Source organism: Macrobrachium nipponense, chromosome 23, assembly GCF_015104395.2.
Source record: "Macrobrachium nipponense isolate FS-2020 chromosome 23, ASM1510439v2, whole genome shotgun sequence".
Taxonomy (NCBI): domain Eukaryota; kingdom Metazoa; phylum Arthropoda; class Malacostraca; order Decapoda; family Palaemonidae; genus Macrobrachium; species Macrobrachium nipponense.
In genome coordinates, this window is record NC_061090.1 from 10,626,930 (window position 1) to 10,652,829 (window position 25,900).

At 43.9% G+C, this 25,900-nt stretch overlaps 1 protein-coding gene across 1 annotated transcript in view; it reads left to right on the forward strand.

Moving 5' to 3' along the window:
- LOC135198613 (transcription activator BRG1-like) overlaps nt 1-25,900 on the forward strand; it is a 264,106-nt gene that overhangs the window by 60,460 nt on the left and 177,746 nt on the right. Inside the window, 3 exon segments of the mRNA XM_064226363.1 lie at nt 22,423-22,561; nt 23,262-23,464; nt 23,661-23,958. Of these exon segments, the coding sequence (XP_064082433.1) occupies nt 22,423-22,561; nt 23,262-23,464; nt 23,661-23,958 (640 nt within the window).

Genomic DNA, 25,900 nt, shown 5'->3' on the forward strand with positions numbered 1-25,900 from the left:
CTCCTCCCATGTGCCTGTTGTAGTGCCCAATGACAGTAGGCCGCTCGGTACGAAACTCCTCAAACACAACTCGGCCCTGTCGACGTGTCTTCTTCCGCTGTACGATCTCTTCTTGGATGGGTTCATGACTCGTCGTAATCATGGGGACGAGTCGGACACCCTTCCAACAGATGACGAAGACAGCGAACCCTTGTTCCGCCGCCACTCTGTCTCTCCTCTTGGCCAGGTGTTGCGGATGACTAGCGAACCTCTTGAGGACATTCGGGGCCCCACGCACCAACCGAAGGGTACCACTGCGTGAACACCTGCTTCATACAGTTCCTGGGCCAGGGATACCGAGTTATAATAATTATCCATAAACAGGTGATATCCCTGGTTACGGAAACGTCCACAAGGTTGAATACAGTGTCACGCAGCGTGGAGAAGACCCCGGAATACACTGAAAAGTCCACAACGTATCCAGTGTTGGCCTCGGTAAGAGAAAGAATTTCACACCATCTTTGGCTTCTTGGGTTATACACTTTTATACTAAGACGTCCTTTGTAAGGCATCATCCCTCATCCAAAGACAGGTTCTTTCCAGGAATCACGAGATTACTACACCGCTCACGGATATAATCCAACACTGTACGCACTAAAATGAGGCGATCACTGTTATTCCGGGGTATGGCCCTTCGGTTGAAGGCGTTGAAGTACCTGTCCATCGCCAGGAAATTATCACGGGACATAACGCCAGGCACATTCGGCATATATAAAAAATAACTCTTCTTCCAATATTGCCTGACGTCGATAGCAGGTGTCAAACCAAAATAAATGTGGAGGAGCCCCAAAAAATGTGCCATGTCAATGAGGTTGCAACCCCGCCAGGAATACGACAAGGTCGTCTTCAGCTCATATCGCAGTACCGAGCGTAGTCCACCGTCTCGTGTACCAGGTATTCCAGCAATTCCCGCGTCAGGAAAAGCTGGATGAATCCCAAAACAGTCAGGTCGGGGTACTGGTACGCTCATCCCAGGGGTTGCCGTGAAGGGGTGCATGTTAGGAGGGGTGGGGTCCTCCGTCCACCCCTCATCACTCTCCGACGACCGACCTTCACCTTGGCTGGCGCGACGAGCAGACCTTCTACGTGCCTAGCGCGCGCACGCGCACAGGGTGCGGGCACGATGCCACACTACCCCGTTGGCCCCCCACCCTCACCCCTCACTTAGGCCCTCACTTTCTGTATCGTCCTCTGCGATAAAACTTGAGCCCGTATCCCCAACCCTCCCCCTCCCCCTCCCCCTCAGATTCCCCCTCGTATGCACTGAATTCGAGCTCACTTTCGGGATGTGAGCCTCGAACGGACATTGGGGGCAAATATTCATCCTCACTTTCATCGGGACTGATGTCCTCATCACTCGATGACCATCCGCCATCAAAATGAGGACTTGCGACATCATTCCCGATCAAGCTCCGAAAGATATTCGTCTATGTCCCTTGGTTAGAGGCCTCCCAAATGCCTACGAATGCCCTAAGGACGCCCACATGCTTTCTAGGGGTAACCAAAGGCAAACGATGTGTTCCCGAAACACTTTCAGCCACACGTGGCCGCACAGAACGGCCTTGAGGCGCGGGGTCATGCTGGGTGCTTGGCCCCTCGCCAGCATCCATGTCCAAAACTCGCCTTACACGATCCCTTCCAGACGGGTAAAACGCGCCTTTCATGGTTCACACGTCGTTGAGACATATCTACGAATGTCCTGTAGCAATACAAATGCTCAAAGTCTCGCACAAGTCCAGAAAAACACGCTTTTCACGAAAGATCGCTCTCGGATGGTGCGCTACTGATGCTGGCTGGAGCGAGAAGAAGGGATATCGCGCATGCGCACCTGGGTCACGCTTCAAAACAAACAACAGGCCTTGATCCGTGGACTCCCAGCATCCCCCGAAGGCGCGTGATTCAAAAGTTTTAGGCTGGTAGGCCTATAAGTATTTTTCCGCGAATTTTAAAACTTTTCTTTTGTATGTCGACGTAAAATACGTCCAGTCGGCACCCGACAGACAATTTATCTCGACGTAAAATACGTCCAGTCGGCGTTTAAGGGTTAAACAAACAGAAATCTGTACTTATTTATATTCAGATACATGAATTAATACTTTGTCATCTCTCCTTTAGCCTGCAATACAGCCTGGATGTGCTTAGGCTTGGAATCAGCAAGGGTCATGAAATATTGAGGGTCCATCTTAGTGCACCATGTCAACTTAATCTCATTCTTAAGCTCAGCCATATTTGAGGGCTGGGCATCAGCAACTTTGTTTTTAATAACTTTCCTGGCATTTTCAATTGGGTTTAAGTCAGGTGAATTGCCTGGCCACTCCAAAACAGATATATTGTTCTCTGCAAGCCACTTTGTTACTGTCTTAGTCTTGTGACATGGAGCCCCATCATGCATAAAAAATGCAGAATCATGTAACCTGTAAAACTCTTAACATGTGGTCCTTAAGGACTTCTAAATATGTTGTTCCTTGCATTGTTTCCCCTTTAGGCAAGAAATACAACCCAGCTTTACCCAATTTACCAGTTAATGCCCCCCACACCATAACACTGTGTATGCTTCACAGTTTTTTCGGTAAACTTATGATGATATCAGGATGCACTCTTGGGCCTTCTCACAACACTGCTGGCACTACTAAACATTCTGAAGGTTGATTCATCTGAGAACATAACGTCACGCCATTGTTCCTTGGTCCAGTCTATATTTCCTACAGAAAGCCAGCCTTTTCTTCTTCATGCCTTTTGTGGGAGCGGCTTCTTTGCATCATGGCGGAACGGTAGTCCCAGGTCATGCTGCAGACGATGTTGTACCATATGAACAGTGATGTTTCCAAGCAGATCAGGCTGCTTTATCTTGAGTGTATCTGCTGTAATTGAAGGATTATTCAGTACTTCCCTCTGCAAAATTTTATCTCTCCTTGAGGAAATCGTCATCTTCTGTCCACAACCTGGTTTCCGTGTGGCACCGCTCCTGGAAGGAGTCCAGCTACTGCCTTCTTCCGACTGTAAATAGCTTGGCAAGAGACACCAATATCTCTGGCTACACAAATCAGACTTCCTGCTCCAGCTGGGCAAGGACACGGGCCTTTTCTTCATTTGTAAGCTTTTGGCGTCTCGTTATGTCAACGACAAACTGAGCTGTGGGCCACCAAGGATGACTGAAAAATGTGCGAGTCAGGGGCTGACATAGCAACTTGTAACATATCCCCCTCACACCAACAGCTCAGTGAGCACTGACAATTCCCGCCAGTTTTGCCGCTGTTATGTGTGCAAGGAAGCTGTCAACCATACGACATCTCTGATGACAGTGGTATGGCTGCCGCACAAAGTTGACAAACATTTGATGTTAAGATTATTTTTGCGTTTTCGTAGTAAATATTAATTTTGCAGCCACTGTACTGTTGAGCAATTTCAAGTTCAAGAATTGCTTAGTGTCTCCTGTAGAGCCCCTTGTAGCCTCAGAGCAAATGATTTTCAGAATTTCCAATGCTCTCAGTAGACGTCTCATTCTTCAGTTAATAGGGAATCAACTCGACTACACAATTCCACACACTTCCATTAACTTATGCATCTCACTAACTGCTTGGAAACTTTAGAATGTCCCCTCCCAATAAGATTTTCATGTTATAGGATTGGTCCTTAATTGAAACAGCTGTGGCCTGGGGTCAGCAGTGGTCTGTGTATTGCTGAGGGTGCCTGCCATTCTAGAGGAATTTTCAGCACCTGGAACTTTGTAGACATCAGTTTTATTGTAGTGTCTTACCGAACAATTATAGAGCCGTGATTTCCACGAGCGGCAGGATACTAAATTCAAATTTAGCGCGTCGGCGTCGCCAACACTGGTGGTGATGACGTCATCTCCCTCCACTCGCGGGAGAACCAGGTACAACTGCCCAGGTGAATCCAATTCTTTTCCTGCCGGCGTCCGGTGAACATCGGTGGTCGGTGCGGTTGGATGACTTTGCTTCGCTTTTTTTCTTGTGGAATTGATCTTCGGAATTGGTGAAGTACTCTTTTTTGGCGTTGTTGTTATTTTGCTTTTTATTTAGGCGTTGCCATGTCGGATTCTAGTCCGTCGGGAGTTAGGTTTTGCATCTCAGGATGTAAAACTAGATTATCAGTTAGAATATGATTCTCACACTAAATGTGTTAAGTTGTAGGGGGACAGGTTTGATTCCAGTCAGATATCGAACATGTAAACGAGTGTAGTGATTGGAACTGGATTACTCAATGGAAGTTTTTTAGTTCATACTCGGAAAAATTAGCTAAAGACAGAATTAGAAAAGCAGCGCTTAGGGAAAGTAGACTTAGCTCTGCTTCGTCTTGCGATGCTTCTGTTCCTTCTGTTTCTCCTCAAATTGTTATGTCTCCTTTAACTACACCTCCTATTCCTCCTACTAATCCCACTTCTCCGGCTTCCCGTGTAGTTTCTTCCGACACCATTGCCAGTCTGGAATCGAGGTTAGATCAGAAACTTTTGAGGTACTAGCGAATACGGTTTTGCAACTTGGTAATTCAGTTAAGACGTTTTTGGAGAAAGCGGGGCTTCAGGTAAAGAGTGTAGTTGATGGTGCGTCTGTCTGTCCTGACACGTCTCCTAGACAAAGGTCACTGTCCAGCTCCCCCGCACCGGGGAGAAGACATACCGGAAGTCCAAGGGAGTCGATCGGGATTTGCCCACAGACAGGCGCTCTCTTGTTGAGCCTGTTGCGCTTCAACAGGGCTCGGTTAAGCGTTGAAAGGTGTTGCGGTCAGACGCCTTTCGAATGATTCAAGCGATTCGTCTCCGGTCGCGCGGCGCTCTTGGCGAGATTCGCCCGTTTTCGCGTCCCTTAAAGAGGCGTTCAGGCGCCGATTCTTCGCCTCCTCCAGTCAGCGGTATAAGGAGCCTGAGAGTAGGGTTGCGCCGCGGCCGTTAGCGGCTTGTTCGTCGTCTCAATCTGTGCCTTTTTCGGCTCCATCTACTAGTAGAAGATTGTGGTTTTAGCGCTGTAGCTAGCAGTTCTAAGGGTGTTTCTTTAGGCGCTTTTTCGTCTGTTACGCCTGATGCGTCTGTTTCGCCTCGAATTTCGGCGGGATCAGGAGCGAGGCACAAGTAGTTTTTCCGCCTCCCTGCTGCTTTAACATTTAGGCTCTTCCAAGCCTACGTTAACTGTTTTTGATTCGTCTCTGGCGCCTTGCGCAAGCAGTTAGAGATGTTACCAACTGGATGAATGAGTCCAAGGGTGGTTCGAAACCTTCAGATCCGGTTGTAGTTCCGTCTACTTCTTCGGCGGTATCGGAGAATGAAGAAGAAGTAGAGGAGGAGGATTCTCATCTTTGTGTTATTCACGTCTCCTTAGATTTCTTTGGTATCTTATCAGATTATTTGAGAAAGCGGCTCCGCGCTCCCCAACTTCGACTTTTTTGATGAGGAGGAAAACTTCAGACCCTCTCCTCCCAAACTTGTTCTATCTAAAGCGGTTAGACATTCGTTGAAAGAGACTGAAAAATGGATGTCTATGAAAAGAGACTTAGGGAAGGCTCTTTTTGTTTACCCTCCCTCTAAGTTGCTTCGTAAGAGGTATAGGTTTTATGTAACTGGGGAAGCTCCTTCTCTGGGAGTTTCTGCCTCCTCCCAGGGAGACTTCTCCAGTTTAATCGACTCTCTAGAAGATCTGCTTTCGCCGCAGCGAAGTTTTCTTTACAGCGCCTGAGTTGGACCACGTTGTAAAGAATCAATTTAAACTTTTGGAAGTCTTTAGCTTCCTTGATTGGACTATTGGCGCTTTAGCGGCCAAGATCGAAGATTGTCCTTCTCTGTCTCAGGAGTTAGCGGAGGATTGGATTGGTGTTCTGTCCTGTGCGGACAAATCCATTAGGGATGGATGTGATGAGTTAGCTTCGCTCATCGCCCTTTGGTACCCTTAAGAAAAGGCAACTCGTTTGGTGCCCTCCTTTGCTTCTAAAAGGGTACCTCCCAAACAAGAAGTCTGCTCTCTTGTTTGCTCCGTTTTGTGAAAGATAACCTCTTTCCAGACGATGTATTGTTGTCAATTTCGTCTGCGCTAGATAAGAAATCTACTTCGGATTTACTGCAAAGTCTACTAAGAGACCTAAAGCTCCTGTGAGACTGTTCCTTCGGTTTCTCCTCTGGCTCAAGTGCCTTGTTTTGCGGAGAAAACCCAAGCGCTTCTTTCGGCCGAAGTCGAATTTGCGACCTCAGTCTAAGGCCTCGGCCAAGGTTAACAAACCTTCCAAATGAAAGCTCGGTTCTTCATGCACCAGTGGGAGCCAGGCTGGCTATGTTTTTGGGAGGAATGGGAAAACAGAGGAGCAGAAGCCTGGGTAGTGCAAGTACTCAAGTTCGGCTATCGTATTCCTCTCGTTTCACCTCCCTCGCTCTCACCTGTGCCAATTCCATTCCAGGCATACTCTCCGGGCTCAGACAAATTTCTGGCGCTAGCCAGCAGAAGTGGAAGCGCTTGTTCTCAAAGAAGCGATAGAACAGATAGAAGGGGATTTTCCTCCAGGCTTTTACAATCGCCTTTTTGTAGTTCCCAAGTCATCAGGGGGCTGGAGGCCGTTTTTGGATGTGAGCGCCCTGAACACTTGGCATGTCCAGAAAACAAAATTTCATATGGAGACCACTCGGTCGGTTCTGGAGTCCACCAGACAGGGGGATTGGATGGTCTCTCCTGGACATGCAAGACGCTTATTTTCACATTCCGATACATCGCGAATCTCGGAAGTACCTGAGGTTCATGTTCGAAGGCAAGGTGTTTCAGTTTCGGGCGCTTGGCTTCGGACTAGCGACCGCTCCTCAAGTTTTCACCAGGGTTCTATCCCCGATAGGAAGCTGGCTGCACATATTAGGAGTAAGAATCTCCCTCTATCTGGACGATTGGCTTCTCCGGTCGGAATCAGAGAGTCGGTGCATGAAGGACCTGGAAAACAAAACTCTGGATCTTGCCAGAAAGTTAGGAATTCTGGTCAACAAACAGAAGTCCCAGTTGGTTCCATCTCAGAAGCACATTTATTTGGGATGATTCTGAATGCTCAAGTTTTTTCGGCTTTTCTGTCCCCGAAGAGGGTTCAAGGCTGTCTGAGACAGTTCAGGAGTTCTTGGACAAAAAGGTAAGTTCTGCCAAAAATCAGTGGATGAGGCTCCTGGGCAAATTGACGTCAGTGGAGAAATTTGTGACGTTGGGAAGACTGCACATGAGACCTCTGCAGTTTTTCCTGAGAGCCTCTTGGTGCAGGAAGACACAACCAGACTCGATACTTTCCCTGTCACAGATCAAATAAAAGAGGACCTAAGGTGGTGGCTCTCTCGAGCAAGGTTGGAAGAAGGGTTAGATTTACGACCCATCCTCCCGAACCTACAGTTCTTTTCCGACGCATCGGACACAGGTTGGGGAGACCTACTGGGAAATCAACGGACTTCAGGAGCTTGGTCGGAGAAGGAGAAGAAGTTCCACATAAATGTAAAGGAAACTGTTAGCAATTTTCTTGGGGCTCAGACAGTTTCGGAGTTTAGTAGAAGGTCGAGTAGTGGCAGTGCATTCCGACAACTCCACGGCTCTCTTAGTACGTGCGGAAAACAGGGGGGGACTCAGTCTTTCTCTCTGTACGAAGTAGCCAAGGATCTCCTCCTGTGTCAACGAAGCGAAGGTTCAGCTAGTCCGAGATTTGTCCGGGAAAGATGAACGTTCTGGCGGACGAGTTAAGTTGTCAACAGCAAGTGTTACCTCTGGGGAGTGGACTTTGGACAACAAGATTTGTCAGAAACTTTGGCGTCTTTGGGACGACCGTCAATAGACCTGTTCGCGACATCAAGGAACAACTGTCTTCCTCTCTTTTGTTCTCCAGTCCAGATCCTCTAGCTTGGTCGGTGGACGCAATGCTGTTGGATTGGTCGGGTCTGGAAGCTTATGCATTCCCTCCGTTCGGTCTAATAAGAGAGGTGCTGAACAAGTTCATGTCGCACAGCAATGTAACACTAACGTTAATCGCTCCCTTTTGGCCCAGGAAAGAGTGGTTCCCGGACCTTCTCCAGTTGTTAGTAGACTTCCCCAGACTTCTTCCTCCAGAGAAGTGGCTTCTCAAACAACCGCACTTCAAGAGGTTCCACCAAAACTTGTCCGCTCTAGCTCTGACAGGGTTCAGACTGTCCGGAATCTTGTCAGAGCGAAAGGATTTTCAAGAAGAGCTGCAGAAGCTATCGCTCGTTGTAGGAGAGAGTCTTCTAACAAACTCTATCAAGGGAAGTGGAGATCTTCAGAGAGTGGTGTAGAAATGCTAAAGTCTCTACTTCTGCGACCTCTTTAACAGAAATAGCAGATTTTCTTCTATTTCTTAGGAACCTCTAAGAAACTGGCTCCTTTCGACGATCAGAGGGATATAGAGCCATGCTCTCTTCGGTTTTTCGACATCGAGGTTTGGATATTTCCTCCAATTCAGATCTGTCGGACCTCATTAGGTCTTTCGAAACCACTAAGCTCCCGCAAGATACAGTGACTTGGAACTTAGATGTTGGTGGCTTAATTCCTCATGGGCCACCGTTTGAGCCTTTGAAGTCGGCTTCACTCAGGAACTTGACTAAGAAGGCACTTTTTCTTATTGCACTAGCTTCTGCTAAGCGTGTCAGCGAATTGCACGCTATAGACAAAAGAGTCGGTTTCTCTCAAGGCAATGCTGTATTTTCGGTATCTTTGACCTTTCTAGCCAAAAATGAGAATCCTTCTAATCCTTGGCCGAGGAGTTTTGTGGTAAGGAACTTATCTGATTTGGTTGGACATGAGGAGGAAGAAAGGCTCTTATGTCCAGTCAGGGTATTAAGCAGTATCTGTTTGCCACTAAGGGTATTAGAGGACAATCTTCTAAGCTCTGGACCTCGGTTCAAAATCCCTCTCGTCCTCTTTCTAAGAATGCTATATCGTTCTTTATTAGAGAGCTTATCAGGGAAGCTCACGCTCAGTCCGAGAACGACAATCTTTCCGTTCTGAGAGTAAAGCTCACGAGGTTAGAGCAGTGGCAACTTCTTTAGCATTCAGAAAGAATTTATCTTTAGCTTCGATTCTTCAGAGCACGTTCTGGAGATCGAATTCGGTTTTTGCGAGTCATTATCTCAAAGAGATAGAAACGGTTTTCGAGAATTGTAAAACGTTAGGTCCGGTGGCGGTTTCTGGCATGGTGTTGGGAGAAACGGCACAGGGGTCGTCACCTCTATGCTAACTTTTCACCTTGAATAGGTTGTCGAGTTCAAGGGAAGCTGGGGGTACTGAGTACCTGGGATACTCACCAGTCTGTTAGGTCAGATTTTACAATGGTTGGGTATATATGTTTTTAAATCTGGTGTTGGTGACAAATGTTTTGTATGTTTGAATTTCTGGTCTTAGCCCAGGGCAAGGGCAATCTTTGTTGTTACTATCCTCCGTCAGTCAGCCTTGACTCGCTTGAACTACGGAAGGATTCCACTCTTGTAGAGGCTAACTTTGGTCAAATTCCAATTCCTCTACAATAGTAAGAAGAGCACTGACCAGAGGCAGTAACAGTCTGCTGTAGCTCCCTTACAAGGTAAGGTACAACAGACACCTTGAGTGTTTACTGGTATTGCAATAAATGTAACCATTTAAAAACCAAATACTAGTGGCCCACTGAATCCACCTTCCCATAAATTGTAATCAGTTCTATAATTGTTCGGTAAGACACTACAATAAAAATGAAATTTTCATTATTAAAATGAAGTTTTATTGTATACTTACCGAACAATTATGATTATACCCACCCTCCTCCCCTTAGGTGGACGGATGGGCAGAAAGAATTGGATTCACCTGGGCAGTTGTACCTGGTTCTCCCGCGAGTGGAGGGAGATGACGTCATCACCACCAGTGTTGGCGACGCCGACGCGCTAAATTTGAATTTAGTATCCTGCCGCTCGTGGAAATCACGGCTCTATAATTGTTCGGTAAGTATACAATAAAACTTCATTTTAATAATGAAAATTTCATTTTTCTGTTTAGAGATACGTATAAGACTTTTCACTGTCTATTTCCAGAGTTATTGCTCCATACTTTCCTCAGTATTGCATCATGCACTTTTAGATCTCGCTGAGGATCAGCACTATAAGGGGTTGAGATTGAAGCCCCTTCATCTCTATATCAGTCTATCTCTATAGTTTAGATGCAGGTCTAAACTTTATTTGAATTTACTATGAAACCTTTTATTTAGCACTATCGTCAGTTATTAAGTAGATTTATTGCCAGCACCCTTCTTTAAGCTTTTGTAAAGGGAATACTATTTTTGTACATGCAACTTCCCCGGCAGATATACTTAGCTAACTTCCCCGGCAGATATATACTTAGCTTATGTCTCTGACGTCCGGCAGAAATTAGAATTTCGCGGCACACGCTGCAGGTAGGTCAGGTGATCTACCCCCCTGCCGCTGGGTAGCAGGAATAGGAACCATTCCCGTTCTAGAACCAGATTTTCTCTGTCGCGGTAGTGTCAACATATGTTGTTGCTACCTCCTGACTTGATTTTCGTTTTTCATCGCCCATCGAATCCTTCTGGGCTGTCTTTTGCAGGGAAGTACTGGGTCTTTGGTTCGGCATACGCTTTTATTAACTTTTTAATGAATTTGGCTTCGAAAATTTCGAAGAATATATGACGTGTAACTACCGAAATTTTCGGTAGAGAGACACATAGTTTGCAAGAAAGGGAAATATTAATATTTATTCATTAATACGTGTAATAAGTGTTAGAATTGATTGAGGAAATATACTGAACTTCCCTTACGTTTAGGGAGTCAGTAAAGCATGTAATAGAAAGTTTCTTTTAAAAGTTTTTTTATTTGGAAACTCGTACTAACGAGCAATTAGAGTATTAACAGTACTAGTAGTGTTGCATCCTCATCACCCTTCTTACTTTGCAGAAAAACTTCAAAATTCATAATTGCAATTTGAAGACAAGGATTGTGGCTCAAAATGCGAGCTATTAAAAGGTAAGAAGTGATTACTAGTGTTCCCCATTGCAGTGGAGGGTGCGTCTGATCGGCTCTGTCTCGCTCTCAGGCCTAGACCTCTTTCAAGCTCCCAAGCCAGGGGAGAAGGAATGTCGAAAGCCGTAAGGAGGTTTCAGAGAATCCCCACCGGTCAGGCGTCCCCTCGGCAGGTTCTGTAGAGCGTCCCAGACTGCCAAGGATAGCCATTGAAAAGGCATCCTTAAAAAAGTGCGTCTCTTCATCTTACATCCGAAAAGACGAAGAATGTATATGTTTTGATGATCTAGCGCGTTCTCTGAAAACTAAGAGAACACTGAGCAAGAGCCAGCAGGAACTTAGGAAGCCGCGTTCCAGCAAGCTAGCGTGAGCCACGTTCCAACAGCCAGCAGCGAGCCACGTTCCAGAAAAAACAGACTAGCGCGAGCCGCGTTCCTACAACCAAACGCAAGCCGCGTTCTAGGAAATTTTTCTTGGCGCAAGGCGCCTTCAAAGAGACGAAGCGCCAGCCTGGCGCAAATTGCGCCAGAAAAACAGACGGCTAGAGCAAGGATCCTTATAGTGCAGTGGCAATCAGAACGATCCTTCCATGAACGTTTCCGGGCAAGAGGCTCTTTCTAAAAAGGGGTCTAGTAGGCGCTCGGAAGTAATCCAGGGCCCGCACGGGACCTTCCACTCCAACGCAAGGCGGTAACGTTCCAGGAGCGAGTTTCCTTTCTAGCGTGCGGAACATTCCAGGCGCGCGGAACTATCCAGGCGCTAGGCGCAAGGAGCCAGGCGCCAGAATATTCCAAATCTTCTTATGAGAGAGAGGTCAGTCGCGAGGCTCCTCTTTGAGTTTTTAACTTGAGCAACTTTCCCCTGGCAAAGGTGCAAGATGTCGCACAGGCGGCCGTCGCTTTGTGCAGAAGGATTCTGATACTAAGAGAAGCCATTTTTTCATTATTCAGAAGACTCCTGTGTTTTGGGCAGTTCCTCTCAATGCGGACTCTCTCCTTCATTCATGCTCTTCCCTCTTTATGAAGAGGCAAGAGCTTTGGGAGTTTTTCTTATAAGAATCTCATCGACGTTTGGGTATGATGGCGGATAGGAAATATCTACATCCTTCCGTAAACCCTACAGATGAACAGGAATACTGTCTCTTCCGCGATTATGAGGAAATCACGAAGATTTAAAGAGTTCCTGGATTAACTTTCTTCCTCAAGGAGATATATACTCTTTCTATCCGTTATATTAACGAAAAGACGAAGACATGTTAAAATTTTTCCTTTCTATATCTGGCCCGGCAGGAAAAGAAGGTAGTAGAGTATCTGCTGTATGAGAATACGATACAGCAAATCACACATACCGTAGTACTTCTTTGCAGAGCAACTCAATTACCAGTATCCTTCCAGGAATTTTCCTAGGAAGGACTACGCTTAAACTTAAAAAAAGGGATTGTTAAGACAACACCTACTTAGCTTCTAGATTTATTGAAGTCTTGTTTCGCTTAAATATGCATTAATAAGAACTTCCTGAAGTTCGATAATAATTTTATAAGATACCTTTATTTAATGGAGTAGCTGGCAACTATGGAAGACTAAGGCCAGACGGCTAACGGAGACTGCTATCGCGCCTTAGAGACCAACGCAGTAACATGTAGGTGCGGTCATGAGTGGTTGGTTACATGTCTCTCTCCTGCGGGATGGAATAACTAACGTGTCTCTCCCCTACAATCGCGGTTTTAGCCTCGGATTGAGGGGGATAGTTAAGCAAACATAAATAAAATATTAGTTTGCCTTTTGCTAAGAAGCTTTAATAAGAAAGATATTACAACATTTCAATGCTGTTTACCGTAGGTAACATTATTAGGATTCCTAACGCAGCGGACTCTTATATATGATCTCTCATGCTTACGAAAGCATGGCTTATTAGAGTACATCTTAGTGAGAAGATGAATGTAGTAGAAGAGAATTCACTTTAAGACTACGGTATGGTCAAGTCTTATGCACATACCGAGGTTAACTACAGAATTCCTAGTATCCTTACAAAGGTTTCCTAGATTAATGCTGTTTACCACAACTGTGACAGTATTATAAAGGATTCTAATACGGCAGAGCACGATATAATATAATTCTCATCCTTTCGAGAAACGTACACAGCCTTTTTAGAATCGGATATTGCTTCAAGAGAAGATTGGGTGAGTCGGATGGGAAACATTCTCTTAGTGGCAGAAGTTTTTTGTTTCCCTGAATGGACTATACTACGTATATAAAAGTTTTTTCCTACTAAGAACGGAATTAACACGTGAAGGATGTCGGTACCATAAAGGCACAGATGTTCTGGCACATAACCTTAAAAGAACTAGAAGGAAGCGCCAGCCTGGCGCAAAGCGTCAGAAGCGCCAGCCTGGTGCAAATTGCGCCAGAAGCACCATCCAAGCTATTTTCTCGTTTTATTTTCGCGTAAGTTATTAACCTTAAAAGTCCAGTTAGTGGTTGCGTTTGGTTGATTTGCTTCTCACCTCGGTGGTCGCGGGTTCGATTCTCGGCCATTCCATTGAGGAGTGAGAAATGTGGATTTCTGGTGATAGAAGTTCACTCTCGACGTGGTTCGGAAGTCACGTAAAAACATCATACAAACAAACAAACAAACCAGTAGCCTCTCGGAGGCTCGGTAACGGCAAGATTCGTTCCTGATTTCGTTACCCATTTAATCGGAAAGGGGTCGCTTACAAGGAATGATGAAATGATTTATTTTAATCACTTAGGCCAATTCCACGACTCTCATATCGCAAAGAGCATCGAGAATCTCTTTTTTTGCCCCTGTTCGCGTTAACAAAAGAGAACCTATTTGGGAACAGACACGGAACGTAACGATCCTTAAGAGGTTCGATGCAAGATTTTGCATGTCCGTGAGAACCTTCTTGATCGAAGATGATAACTGTTAACGTATGTCTAACATTTATTGAAAAGAGTTTTGAGAACCTGCGGAAAGTCTTCTTCATAGATCTCTTTCTGCAAGGTAGAAGACGAACAGGCTTCCTATAGACTGCTTCCTTTTCCTCGAACCAAGAGAGGTAGCAATATACGACATCTTTAATTTAAAGAAGGGGAATAAACTTTAGTCTTTTTTCCCCTAGTTATAAATTCTTAACAGATATTAAGATAAATGGGCGTCAAAGGAAGAGAGGATGAATGCCTTATTTTGGCCTTAGAGAGGTTGGATTCACAGAAGTCACGTTCTTCTCACAGTATGTTTTGTAAGGCTTTTCCAAGAGTATCTGGATATTCTATCAGAATCTATTATAAATAGACCTGATAAACCTCTCCACTCTGAGTCTGTCCGCGTGCAGACTGACCAGAAGTGGACATGAATGAGAGGATTTTTCAAGGTAAATGACAATAGTCATGGCTAAGACATAGAATTGCTGCAGATCGTGCTAGATGGAATGAGGAAACTGTCCTCTTCCGATACCTCTGTGAACCACATAGCGAGGTTCTTTCTTCACTTTCAGAGGGAAGAATCACCTAGGTTTATATCTGCTATCAAAGAACGCAGTAAAAGGCTATACTCTGTCTCTACAAGCGGAATTAGAGATAACAAAAGATTAAGATCTTCGGGATCCTTATACGATACCGCAATTTACGACAAGAGTAGGATATCATGTACTTCGAATGGGATCTTTTGTGGCCCACAAGATTCCGTGTTCCGACAAAATGGAACTGCTCCTCATCAAACTTCTTTGAGAAAGTTTATGAAGGAATTCTTTGTTTCTCTTAGCCCTAAACGACCAAGAAGACAAGTGAATTTTTTGTGCATTGGAATCTCGCATCAGATTCAATGGAGACTCGGCAATGAGTTCTTGCCAGCATAGTATGTCTGGCAAAAGAACTAAAACCCTCTATTCCTGACGCAACGCTTTCAGATAGAAGTTTCGTTGCCCAGGCAGGGTACTTACTTTTTCATCTACAGAAGAAGAGCTGGTGTAAACGGTTTGCCTACAGAGTCTTCGGGGTGCGATGAGGGCTCGAAATGCTTCCCAGAAGGTATTCAGAAGGATACAATAAGAGCTAGAAATCAGGGTTCTGCCCAATTTCAGCTCGGAGTCTCCTTCGACTTCCAGACTCCTTCCCTTCCTTCGGGCAAGGATAGGGAAGATTCTGCAACGAGGAACCTCATCAACTGTTAAGAAGAGATCTCGTTACCAAAGGAAGTATTCACGAAGGATCCTCCTCGGAGGAAGACTCTTCTCTCTCGTATTGTTAGATATCCTGTCGTCTACTGGATGTAGCTGACTACAATCACCTCCCCTTGCCAGGGGCCAAAAGCTCAAAGGGGAAGAATTTCTTCCACCCTTCTCCAGTCTCCTGATAGACTATGTGGTTGTTCAGGACTCTTTATCGGACAATGTAGCGCCAGCCAGGCGCCAAATGCCAATACAGGCGAAAAACGCCAGAGGCGGACAGTTCCAAGGAACTCTGTCATGGTCGGATACTGAGAAGGAGCGGGCCTCCAACCTGGCGCAAATACGCCAGAGGCGAAAAACAAAATCAGACAGATATAAGAGTGTCGATGTGGACATCACCAGACAGCCTAGAGACTCTTCCAAGCTCGAAGCTCCAGCAAGTGTGGAGGAGCCAAGCCAGGCGCGAGGCGCCAGCCAGGCTCCTTCAAGGCTAGGCTCCAGTCAGGATTGAGGATCCATCCAGGTGCAAGGCTCCTTCCAGTAAAGAGAAACCTAAAGCTCTGTCATGTAAGAGGCTAGTCCCCACTTGATATGATACAGGTAAGGCTCTGCCATGTAAGTGGGTCAGCCCCCATTGGCACGATCCGAGAAGGCTCTGTCGTGTAAGCGGGCTAGCCCCCATTGACATGATCCAGAAGGGTTTGTCAGTCATAGGTCCCTACCTCGCTGAAACTCTTGAGGCATGCAGCACTCATTAGACAGTAATGCATGAAGTCTTCTGCCAAGCTCCAGGCGCAAGGCGCTAGCCAGACGCAAGGCTCCAGCCAGGCGCGAGGCGCTAGCCAGGAGGGAGGAGCCAATCAGACGCCAGCCAGGCGCGAGGCGTCATCCAGGTGCGAGGCTCCAGCCAGGCTCTAGGCGCCATTCAGGCGCAAGGCTCCAGCCAGGCGGGAGGCGCTAGACAGGCGCTAGGCGCTAGACAGGCGCTAGGCGCCTGCCAGGCACGAAGCGCTAGCCAGGCTCCAGGCTTCACCCAGAAGAGATCTATATCAAAGAATGCCCTGGCCTTCTTTGAGACAATGTGATCTCCTAAGCCAGCTTGGCTCAAGTGCATTGATGATTCCTTCAAACAGCGTGAGAATTAAAAGCGCATGAAGTGCGAGCTTTTCCGAATTCTTGTTCTTTCCCTAACAATATGTCATAAGGACATATTAGCTGTCACATACGGGAGATGCAACTCTGTGTTGACTTCCCATATCCGAAGGATGTCAAGATAACCTACGAGAGATCCTTCTCTCTTGGTTGATACGTGTCTGCGGATACATTGCTGGGATAGGGAGCCGATACTGATCCTTAACTAGTGAGTTAAATTTTATTTAACGTCGTGTTTTTTCTTTGGGTTGTTTGAAAGGAGTTTGGGGATAACTCTTTTCAACTTAAGTACTAACCCTCGTGTTAGGATCAGGTGATCGGGATCGGTGTTGTGCTCCTTAATTATGCCACTAGGCATAGGCATATTGTCATGTAAGAGGCTCTGTCGAGTAAATGGATAAGACCCCATCGACAGACCCACAAGAACTCTTAGCCATAGGTCACATCCTCGCTGAGGCTCTTGAGGCGAAGCAGATTCCTGGGCATTAGCCATGGAATCTTCCGCCTGAACAAGTAGGAACCAAGGTTTTACTTATTTATTACCTACAACGTATGTTGTTTACCTGTCTATTCAGTAAATAGTTGTCTCTTACCCACCACCAAGGGTGTCAATCAGCTAAGTATATATCTGCCGGGGAAGTTGCATGTACAAAAACAAATATATTGTTAGAATACATTAAGTTTTGTACATACTTAACCCGGCAGATATATACGATGAATGGCCCACCCAGCCTCCCCTCAGGAGACAGGTGGAAGAGAAAATCTGGTTTTAGAACGGGAATGGTTCCTATTCCTGCCACCCAGCGGCAGGGGGGTAGATCACCTGACCTACCTGCAGCGTGTGCCGCGAAATTCGAATTTCTGTCGGATGTCAGAGACATAAGCTAAGTATATATCTGCCGGGTAAGTATGTACAAAACTTTATTGTATTCTAACAATATCATTTTATCTTTATGCCTTAGGACTGAGGGTTGTGTAAGGCTACCGTTTTACAACGACCTGTATGAATTCTGATGTAACCTCCTTAGTGGGTCAGAAGAGAAAACTTCTCTGTCCTGTTGGGGCTACATCATCTTCGTCAAAGGTTAATCCTGGAAGAGGCAAAGTTAACCTTTGTTCATATACGAAACAAGCCTTCGGTCTTAACATTAGGATTTACTAGCGCCAAGTTGGAAACTGGTAGAATTAAAATTAAGCTTGTGCAATCCAGGGACTATTGGCATCTATACCAGGTCACGGGGCATGTATTACCCAGAATGCCCTTGGTGTCCTGTGACCCACCAGTTATCTTTCTACTGCCTTTAAGATAGGACGTGTTTACTGTCTTATCTGTTTAAAGCCGGTTTTAGTTTGCCCGTTTTTATCCATTTCACTTTCATTTTTCTTATTAATTCTCTTTCTATGAGTGTGCTCAGTGTGGGTGTGAGCTGTAAGAGTGTGTAAGTGGTGAGATGGAGATTTTTGCATCACCATCAGGATTTTCTTCCATTTCGAAGACAAGACAAAGGAAATGCCCTGTAGTCAGTGGCTTTCCGTGTTCAAGATTCCTAACTTCGGTGTCGACGGATCCTCATCCAACGTGTAGTAGGTGCAGAGAAAATGTATGTACAATTACTAATCCTTGTTCTATTTGTCGAGGTTGGTCGGTGGAACAGTGGAGGAAGTTTTATGAGAAAGGCCAGTACAAAAGAAATGAGTCGACGCCATCTTTGGAAGACCAAGCGTTGCTGGCTTCTTTTGTATCGGCAATACACCAGACTGCTCCATATGTTTTGCCACCTGCCTTTGATTTGTCCCATACCCCTTCAGTTTCTCCCAGCGGTTCGTTATCAGAAACTTCAGGAGTGGTTTTGGGTAATTTTATGCATAATATTTACGCTCTGTTGTTCCCAGCAGGGAGGGAGGGAGCATCGCCATCTTTGTTTCAGGTGCCGGCTCCCGACGCGAACAGAATGGAAGGTATGTGGGCGGCGCTAGGCCTACCAGGCGTACCAACTTTGGAAGGTTTGCTGTCGCATTATATGGCGTCACGATTCCAGCAGAGTCTGGCAGCACTGAATATTCCTCGTCCCCCTGGCTTGCACTTTATGGGAAATAATGCCGCGGCTACACCAACGACTTCAATGTATACGGCGATGCAGAACGTTGGAGGTAGTTTTGCTGCAAATGCAGGGATGCTAGCAGCAGCAGCCCAGTCTCCCCCTTCAAGATTGGTGACGTCACAACCGACATCACACACTGACATGGCAGATGCGGTGACGTCACACCCTACTGCTTCTCAGTCTACTTCGCTGCCTCCGGACACAAATACGCTTTCTGACTCGGTAGTACACACTTTAATGAAGAAATTACAGGATCTAGAGAAGAAAATTAATAGGAAAGACAAAAAGGAAAGGCATGATTTGTCTTCTTCGTCTTCTTCCTCTAGCTCGGCGTCATCGCTAAGTTCGATGACGTCACGGCGTGTACCAGTCCAGCGTTGGAGGATACAGGATTTCATGACTGATCCTCAGGCCAAGAGGAGAAGAGTGAATTCTTCTTCATCTTCAGGCCAGGACTGTCACATCCAAGTCAGCAAGTTGTTCGTAAGTACAGGACGGAACAAAAAGGAAGTGTCCAGGAATACAATATCATTTTGGCTAAGAGAAATGATCAGGAATGCCTGCATGACAGAAGACAGGGTGTCAGATAGCCAGGAGAGGGCTAGGGCTAATGACGTCAGAGGCTTGAGTGCTTCTTTGGCATTCAAGAAGAATATGTCTGTGGAGAGAATTCTGAAAGCTGGTGTTTAGAAACGCCAAACAACTTTAACTTCCTTTTATTTAAAAGATGTTGCCCATAGATCCTTGGATACCTTTTCCTTGGGTGCAGTGGTGGCGGCCCAGCAAGTGGTATAGCTCATCCAGTACTCCTGGCGGGTCAGTTTGTGTCTAGTCCAAGATGAAGGTATGAAAGTAGAATGAATGGGATGACTGGTCTTTTTTCTTTACTACTTTCTTACTACTCCTTTACCTACGGGCAGTATGAAGGAGAGTACCATCATAGGCTGGAACGGACTAGGTGCAGGTGAGGTGGTCAGTCATACTGTAAAGTTATTTTAGAGTATAGTATACTTTCAGTAGCAACACACCCCTCTCGGTAATAGGGAAGGGAGGGGTGATGGTAGATCCAGTTATAAGGGACAAGAGTGGTTTATGAGAATGGAGGGTCCTCTATTTTCCCATAGTTTATAAACGATGGCATGGTACCAGCACCCAGTGAGGGAAACCAATAGGTTCTCTTATATTTTTGGTTCAAGGGTTTATAGACTGTTCTCTTGGAATACTCCTAATATTCGGTAATGGATATAGGTGGCAAACTCCCAGTCAGTTATAGACATACCTCCTTCCTATAAGTAAGTCTATCCTAATGTTAAGATGGAAGGTTTGTTTCGTATATGAACAAATGACAAATTTGCAACTTATTTGTATTTTTCATAACTAACAACCTGAGGTCTTAACAGTTAAAGGCTGACCTCGAACCACCCCTTTAGCAGTCTAAACTGGGTTAGAAGTATAACTGGTGGGTCACAGGATGCCGAGGGCATTCTGGTTAATACATCCCCCATGACCTGGTATAGATGCCAATAGTCCCTGGATTGCACAAGTTTAATTTTAATTGTACCGGTTTCTAGCTTGGCGCTAGTAAATCCTAATGTTAAGACCTCAGGTTTGTTAGTTATGAAAAATACAAATTAGCTACAAATTTGTAATTTTATTTTGTGATTTTAGGAAACGCAGATGTCGTCAAAGGTTAAGCTTGGAAGAGGCAAAATTAACCATTTTTGTTATGGTTTTAGAAAACCTATGTCTTTGCCAATGGTTGAAGAGGCAAAGTTAACCTTTTGTGTCGTGTTTTTAGAAACTTATAACATTTTTGTCAAGGAACACAAGGTCCGTTGTGACGTATTTGATTGGGCTAGTGCAAGAAAACCAGCTCCATATCTTCTACGTTTATTGAAGGCAAACATTCATACTGTGATCAGCGGTTATAACTTCATTTAGTGTCAAGTCAATTGTCGCTCCAGAATAGGATTGATGTGGTGCAGTAGAAGTTCAATTTGGTTTTTACCCGCTCACTACCTTAAGTATACAGAATCTTGTTTGAAAACAGTAAAGCCCTCAATACACTACTAGTAGTGGGTAGTTTTTCCTGAATTGAAGAAAGATCAATTCTTTGGGCACTTTTTTTTTGAATCCTGGGTTTTAATATTTTAGGGAGTGTGACGGTACAAATTTTGTATTGGAGCGTACCTAGTAGTGCCTCAGGTTACGAAATTAATCCGTTCCGAAGCGGCCTTTGTAACCTGAGTTTTTCGTATCTAGAACTACATTTTACGTGTAAATTGCCTAATTTGTTCCAAACCCTACAAAAACACCACAATAAATTTTATAATAAAGCTAAATTAACCAATAAATAATAAAATACAACAATGTGGACCATTCAATACCTAACCTAACCATGACTGTACCTGTAAATAAAGTGTATTAGTGTACAGGGTACAAGAAATACTGTAAGTATGTAGTAAAATGTGGAACCTTACCCTTCGAGTGAGGCGATGTCCGGAAGTGGCGACAGAGGAGGACAAATGGGAGAAAACATGAACACTTAACTTTACGAAACACATTAAAAAATGGCAGAAAGCATTAACACTTCGTGATTATCTCCATCTTTGTCTCCATAGAAAGCATCCTCTTCTTTCCGTGAACTTCAGCAACATTCTTGGTTACCCATGGGTAATAATGTAAGTAATTAAGTTCACACACAACATGATAAAGTAACTTACAGTACAACTAAAGCGAAATCACTAACACGAATTTACGTAAAAAAACCAAATCTATGTGAATGGACGAATTCTAGGTGTTTACAATAACGCTGCCGCAAAAAATGGTCAAGGAATGCCTTTACATAGAGGCATGATGGGACAGATGCTGACCAATAAGAGAGCAGGATCTTACAGCGGTGACTAGCATCAGAAACCAATGGGAGAGCGGGAGGATGGTGGCGAGTCTACCGAGTTGTTCTTGGTGGCCCAGGCGAATCTTGGACTTTACCCTTTCGCAACCTGAATTATTTTCATACACAGAAGCAAAAAAATCTTCGTCTTTGCCTTCGTAACCTGGATTTTTTGTACATAGGGACTTTCGTATGTAGGGGTATGACTGCATGTATTTTAAGTGACTGTCATTTTATAGGGCTTTTGGACCCAGGCACAGGGGTCCCTTTATACTGCTTCTGTTTCAGTCTGGCTGAATTGAAGCTGTTTTCTCTGCAAGGCTGCTCTTTGCTGCACAGGTATGAGAGCCTTGCTCCATGAATGGAATCCAACTTCTGGTGGTAGTAAAATTCAGAAAGGATTCCAGATCAGGCAAGAATGTTTTGGGTTTCATGCAAGAAACCTTTAGCTCGAATGGCTGAGTGGATTTTTGTCTAGCTGCACTACCCACTGCCCTCCTCTTAATGTGGGAATCAGCTAACTTTAACAGTAGGTAATATTCATCACAAATAATATAAATTCTTCATAATAAAATTTATTAATTGGATACTTACCTACTGTTAAAGTAGACCCGACCCAGCCTCCCCACAACTTAGTGCGCTGTCAAGGAGAATTCTGACGAGCTAAAACATTCGAAATACTTGGTGGAGAACAGGTAAACCAGACAGTCATCCGGGCAGCCATTCAATTTTTTGTTTGAATGCCAACTCGCCTAATTGGCGCGGAGATATAGCTAACTTTAACAGAAGGTATGTATCCAAATAATAAATTTTATTATGAAAATTTATATTTTCAGATATGCAGGGTTAGGTTCTAGACCCTCTGGTGCAAGTCGAATTTTTGCACAAGTTTGGCACAAGTTAAAAATACTAATAAATGCTTATTTCTAGAGTTAGAACACTAAATATGACTCCAATCATGCTCCAAAACTATTAAGCTAACTTTTAAATTAAATATAAGTTACTGTCATTTTTATTATAGGGTTGTAGTTATTGTGTTAATTCTCTTTAATTATCGTTGTGGTTAAATTACTTATTAATTTACATTCTGCAGATTGGCTGTTCGTATTGCTCATCGCATAGATGAATTGAGTGGTCTCCCAGCTACAATGGCTGAAGATTTGAAAATGAAAGCCCAGATTGAGCTTAGAGCTTTACGACTCTTAAATTTCCAACGTCAGTTACGTGCTGAGGTATAGTGATTGTTTCAGTTTTGTATATTGTTATTTATTGTGAATAGTTGTAACTATTTAAAGTTATTTAGAGATATATTTGGTTAACAAAAGTAACTTTTGAAAACCATTTTGTAGCGCTTGAAAAAGTTATCTATGTATTACCATAGGTTGTGAGGACTTCATAATGGTGTGTTTTATTTTGGAAGAAGCAGTATATCACATTGAATACACTGGAATAATAGTAAAATGCTCGCAGTTTTCTTTTTTTTTTCTTTTATGAATTTATTTTGAGAAGCATTCATTTCCTCTGCTCTTTTGCATTGGTGCTTTTAATTAGAAATAATTGGATGTAAAATTTCCGTTGTGGTCAAGTGCGGTCACTGCAGCTCATGCAGCGCACTGTAAACATTACTTAAGGTTTATGGCAGTGTCTTCGGCCCCCAGCTGCAACCCCTTTTTTTCCTTGTGCTTTACCTCCTTCATATTCTCTTTCTTCCCTCTTACTTTCCACCCCCTCCTAACAATTCATTCATAGTGCAAGTGCGAGGTTTTTCTCCTGTTAACCTTTCAAACAACCTTTTACTGTCAATTTCTGTTTCAGCGCTGAATGACCTCATAGGTCCCAGTGTTTGGCCTTTGTCCTAAATTCTGTATTCAATTCAATTACAAAGTTATTATACAGGGAGCATTATATGTTTATTATTTTATTACTTTGAAGGTTGTTGGTTGCAATAGAAAGGACACTACTTTAGAAACTGCCATCAATATCAAAGCATACAAGAGAACCAAGAGGCAAGGGTTGAGAGAAGCACGTATTACAGAAAAATTGGAGAAGCAACAGAAACTTGAAGCTGAAAGGAAGAAACGGCAGAAACACCAGGAATATCTCAATGCTGTGTTACAGCATGGCAGAGAACTCAAGTATGTATTGCTTGTTTAAGGTTTTTTTTTTTTTTTTTTGTGACTTTTTATTTACCTGTATTAATATTTTGTCTTTTAATCATATTTTCCTATTTAATTTATTTAATTGCTGTAGTGAATAGTTTATTAAAATTTTGGTAGATATTTGCCGTGTTTTCTCTTTTGAGATTGGTCTCATAGCAACTGATGGTTTCAGGGACTTCCATCGTCAGAATACTCAGAAGATTATAAAGTTAAACAAGGCGTTGCTAATGCACCACATGAATGCAGAGAGAGAGAAGCAGAAGGAGCAGGAGCGCATAGAGAAAGAACGTTTGCGTCGTCTCATGCTGGAGGATGAAGAAGGTTATCGTAAGCTCATTGATGAAAAGAAGGACAAACGATTGGCATATCTGCTCACGCAGACTGATGAGTTTATTGCAAACCTCACAGAGATGGTCAAGGCGCACAAAGAAGATCAGCGGCTTAAAAGCAAAGAAGAGAGAAAGAAGCAGGTAGGTTTTATCTTCTGTAACCATTTTGACAAATGTTAGGTATAGTTATGGGCTATCAGTTTTGTTTTGTTTGTATACAAAACAAACCTCCAGTCTTAACATTAGGGTATATACTAGCGCCAGCTGAAAAATTGGTAGAATTAATAAAAAAAATTGTGTGATCCAGGGACTATTGGCATCTGTACCTGGTCACAGGGTATTGGTAGCTCCCACAATGCCATTGGGCATCCCGTAACCTATCGGTTACTTTCCTACCGCCTTTAAGAGAGGACGTGAGTACTCTATCTCTTTCAAGCCGGTTTAGTTTGTCCTGAAGTGAGTAGGTTTCCTTGTTCAAGTTTCTTAACATCGGTGTCTATGGATCCTCACCCAACTTGTAGTAGGTGCAGAGAACGTATGTGCTATTACCAATTCTTGTTCAGTTTGTCGCGGTTTGTCGTTTTTCTTGATTGACATATGTGAGCTGAGAATGTTCATCATAATGATCTGGTTAGGTGAAATGATTTAATGTTAGCCATAGTTAGAATAAGTGAGTTCTTAATGGTTGTTAAAGAAAAGATTAGGAAGTATTAAAATTCCATCTGGCATTCCAATGTTAGTCACAGAAGGCCGGTCCAGAAGGGAGGTGTCCAAGAACACCATTTCATTCTATCTGCGTGAGGTGATTAAACAGGCATACTCCTCACCCTCCAGTTCTGTCACAGAGTTTGTGCAGGCTAAAGCACACGACATCAGAGGAATGAGTCCCTCTAGCATTTAAGAAGAACTTGTCTGTTCATCTATTCATAGCATTTTGAATGCTGGTTTCTGGCTTTGGCAGGCCATGTTCACTTCCTTTTACCTGAAGGACATTGCCCACAGGTCTTTGGACACTTTTTCCTTGGGTCCGGTGGTAGCAGCCCAACAAGTTGTGTAGCTCTTCCAGTGCCCCTGGCTGGACAGTTTGTATCTTACTTAAGATGATTGTGTGAAAGAGAGAATGAATGAAGTTGGCCGGTCTTTTTTCCTTCTTCCTATGGGCGGGTTGAAGAATAGACACGTCATATGCTGGAACTGGTCTGATACTGGTGAGTGTGGCAGCCTTACTGGTTGCAGTTAATAGGTTTGTTCCTGTACAATAGTCAAATCTGCTTCTAAATAGCACTTACTCTACATGGTTTGTTGCTTAAACAGATAGAATTCTCTTTACCTTCCACAAATGCAATGAGTCTGGTCATGTTTCATTGTGTTTAATCCCAGCAGGCTGAGTTTCTAGATACTCGCTAATCTGATCTCTCACAGGCTCACATCCCCGGCTTTAGAACTCGATCTTTTAGGAAGGGCGGTAAGGTGGGCTGAAGGTTTGTTCTGCATATGAACAAATGACAAATTTTTAATCACTTTCCATTTCTCATAGTTAACCCTTAAACGCCGAGCTGGTATTTCCGAGTGTCCCGTATGCTGGTGGCGTTCGGGAGTGAGCGCCGAAGGGGGAAAAAAAAAAAGTTTTTTTAAATCACAGCATGCTTAGTTTTCAAGATTAAGAGTTCATTTTGGGCTCATTTTTTTGTCATTGGCTGAAGTTTAGTATGAAAAAATATATCATTATCATATATAAATATTGGAATATATGACAGCACAAAAAAAAAATTCATATATGATTGTATACAAATCGTGCTGTGAGCAAAACGGTTAAAGCTAATGAGTCAATTATGTTTTTTTTGTATTGTACACTAAATTGCAATGATTTTGGTATATAACAAATTGTAAAACTATCAAAGCAACACAGAGAAAATCTTATCACAATATGATGCATGAATTTGTAACGTGCAGACGATAAAAACTTTTTTTCAAAAATTCACCATAAATCGAAATATTGTGCTAGAGACAAACAGTTTGTTGCAAAATGAAGGTAATTGATTGAATATTACTAGACTGTAAGTGTTGCAGCTTACAATTGCAG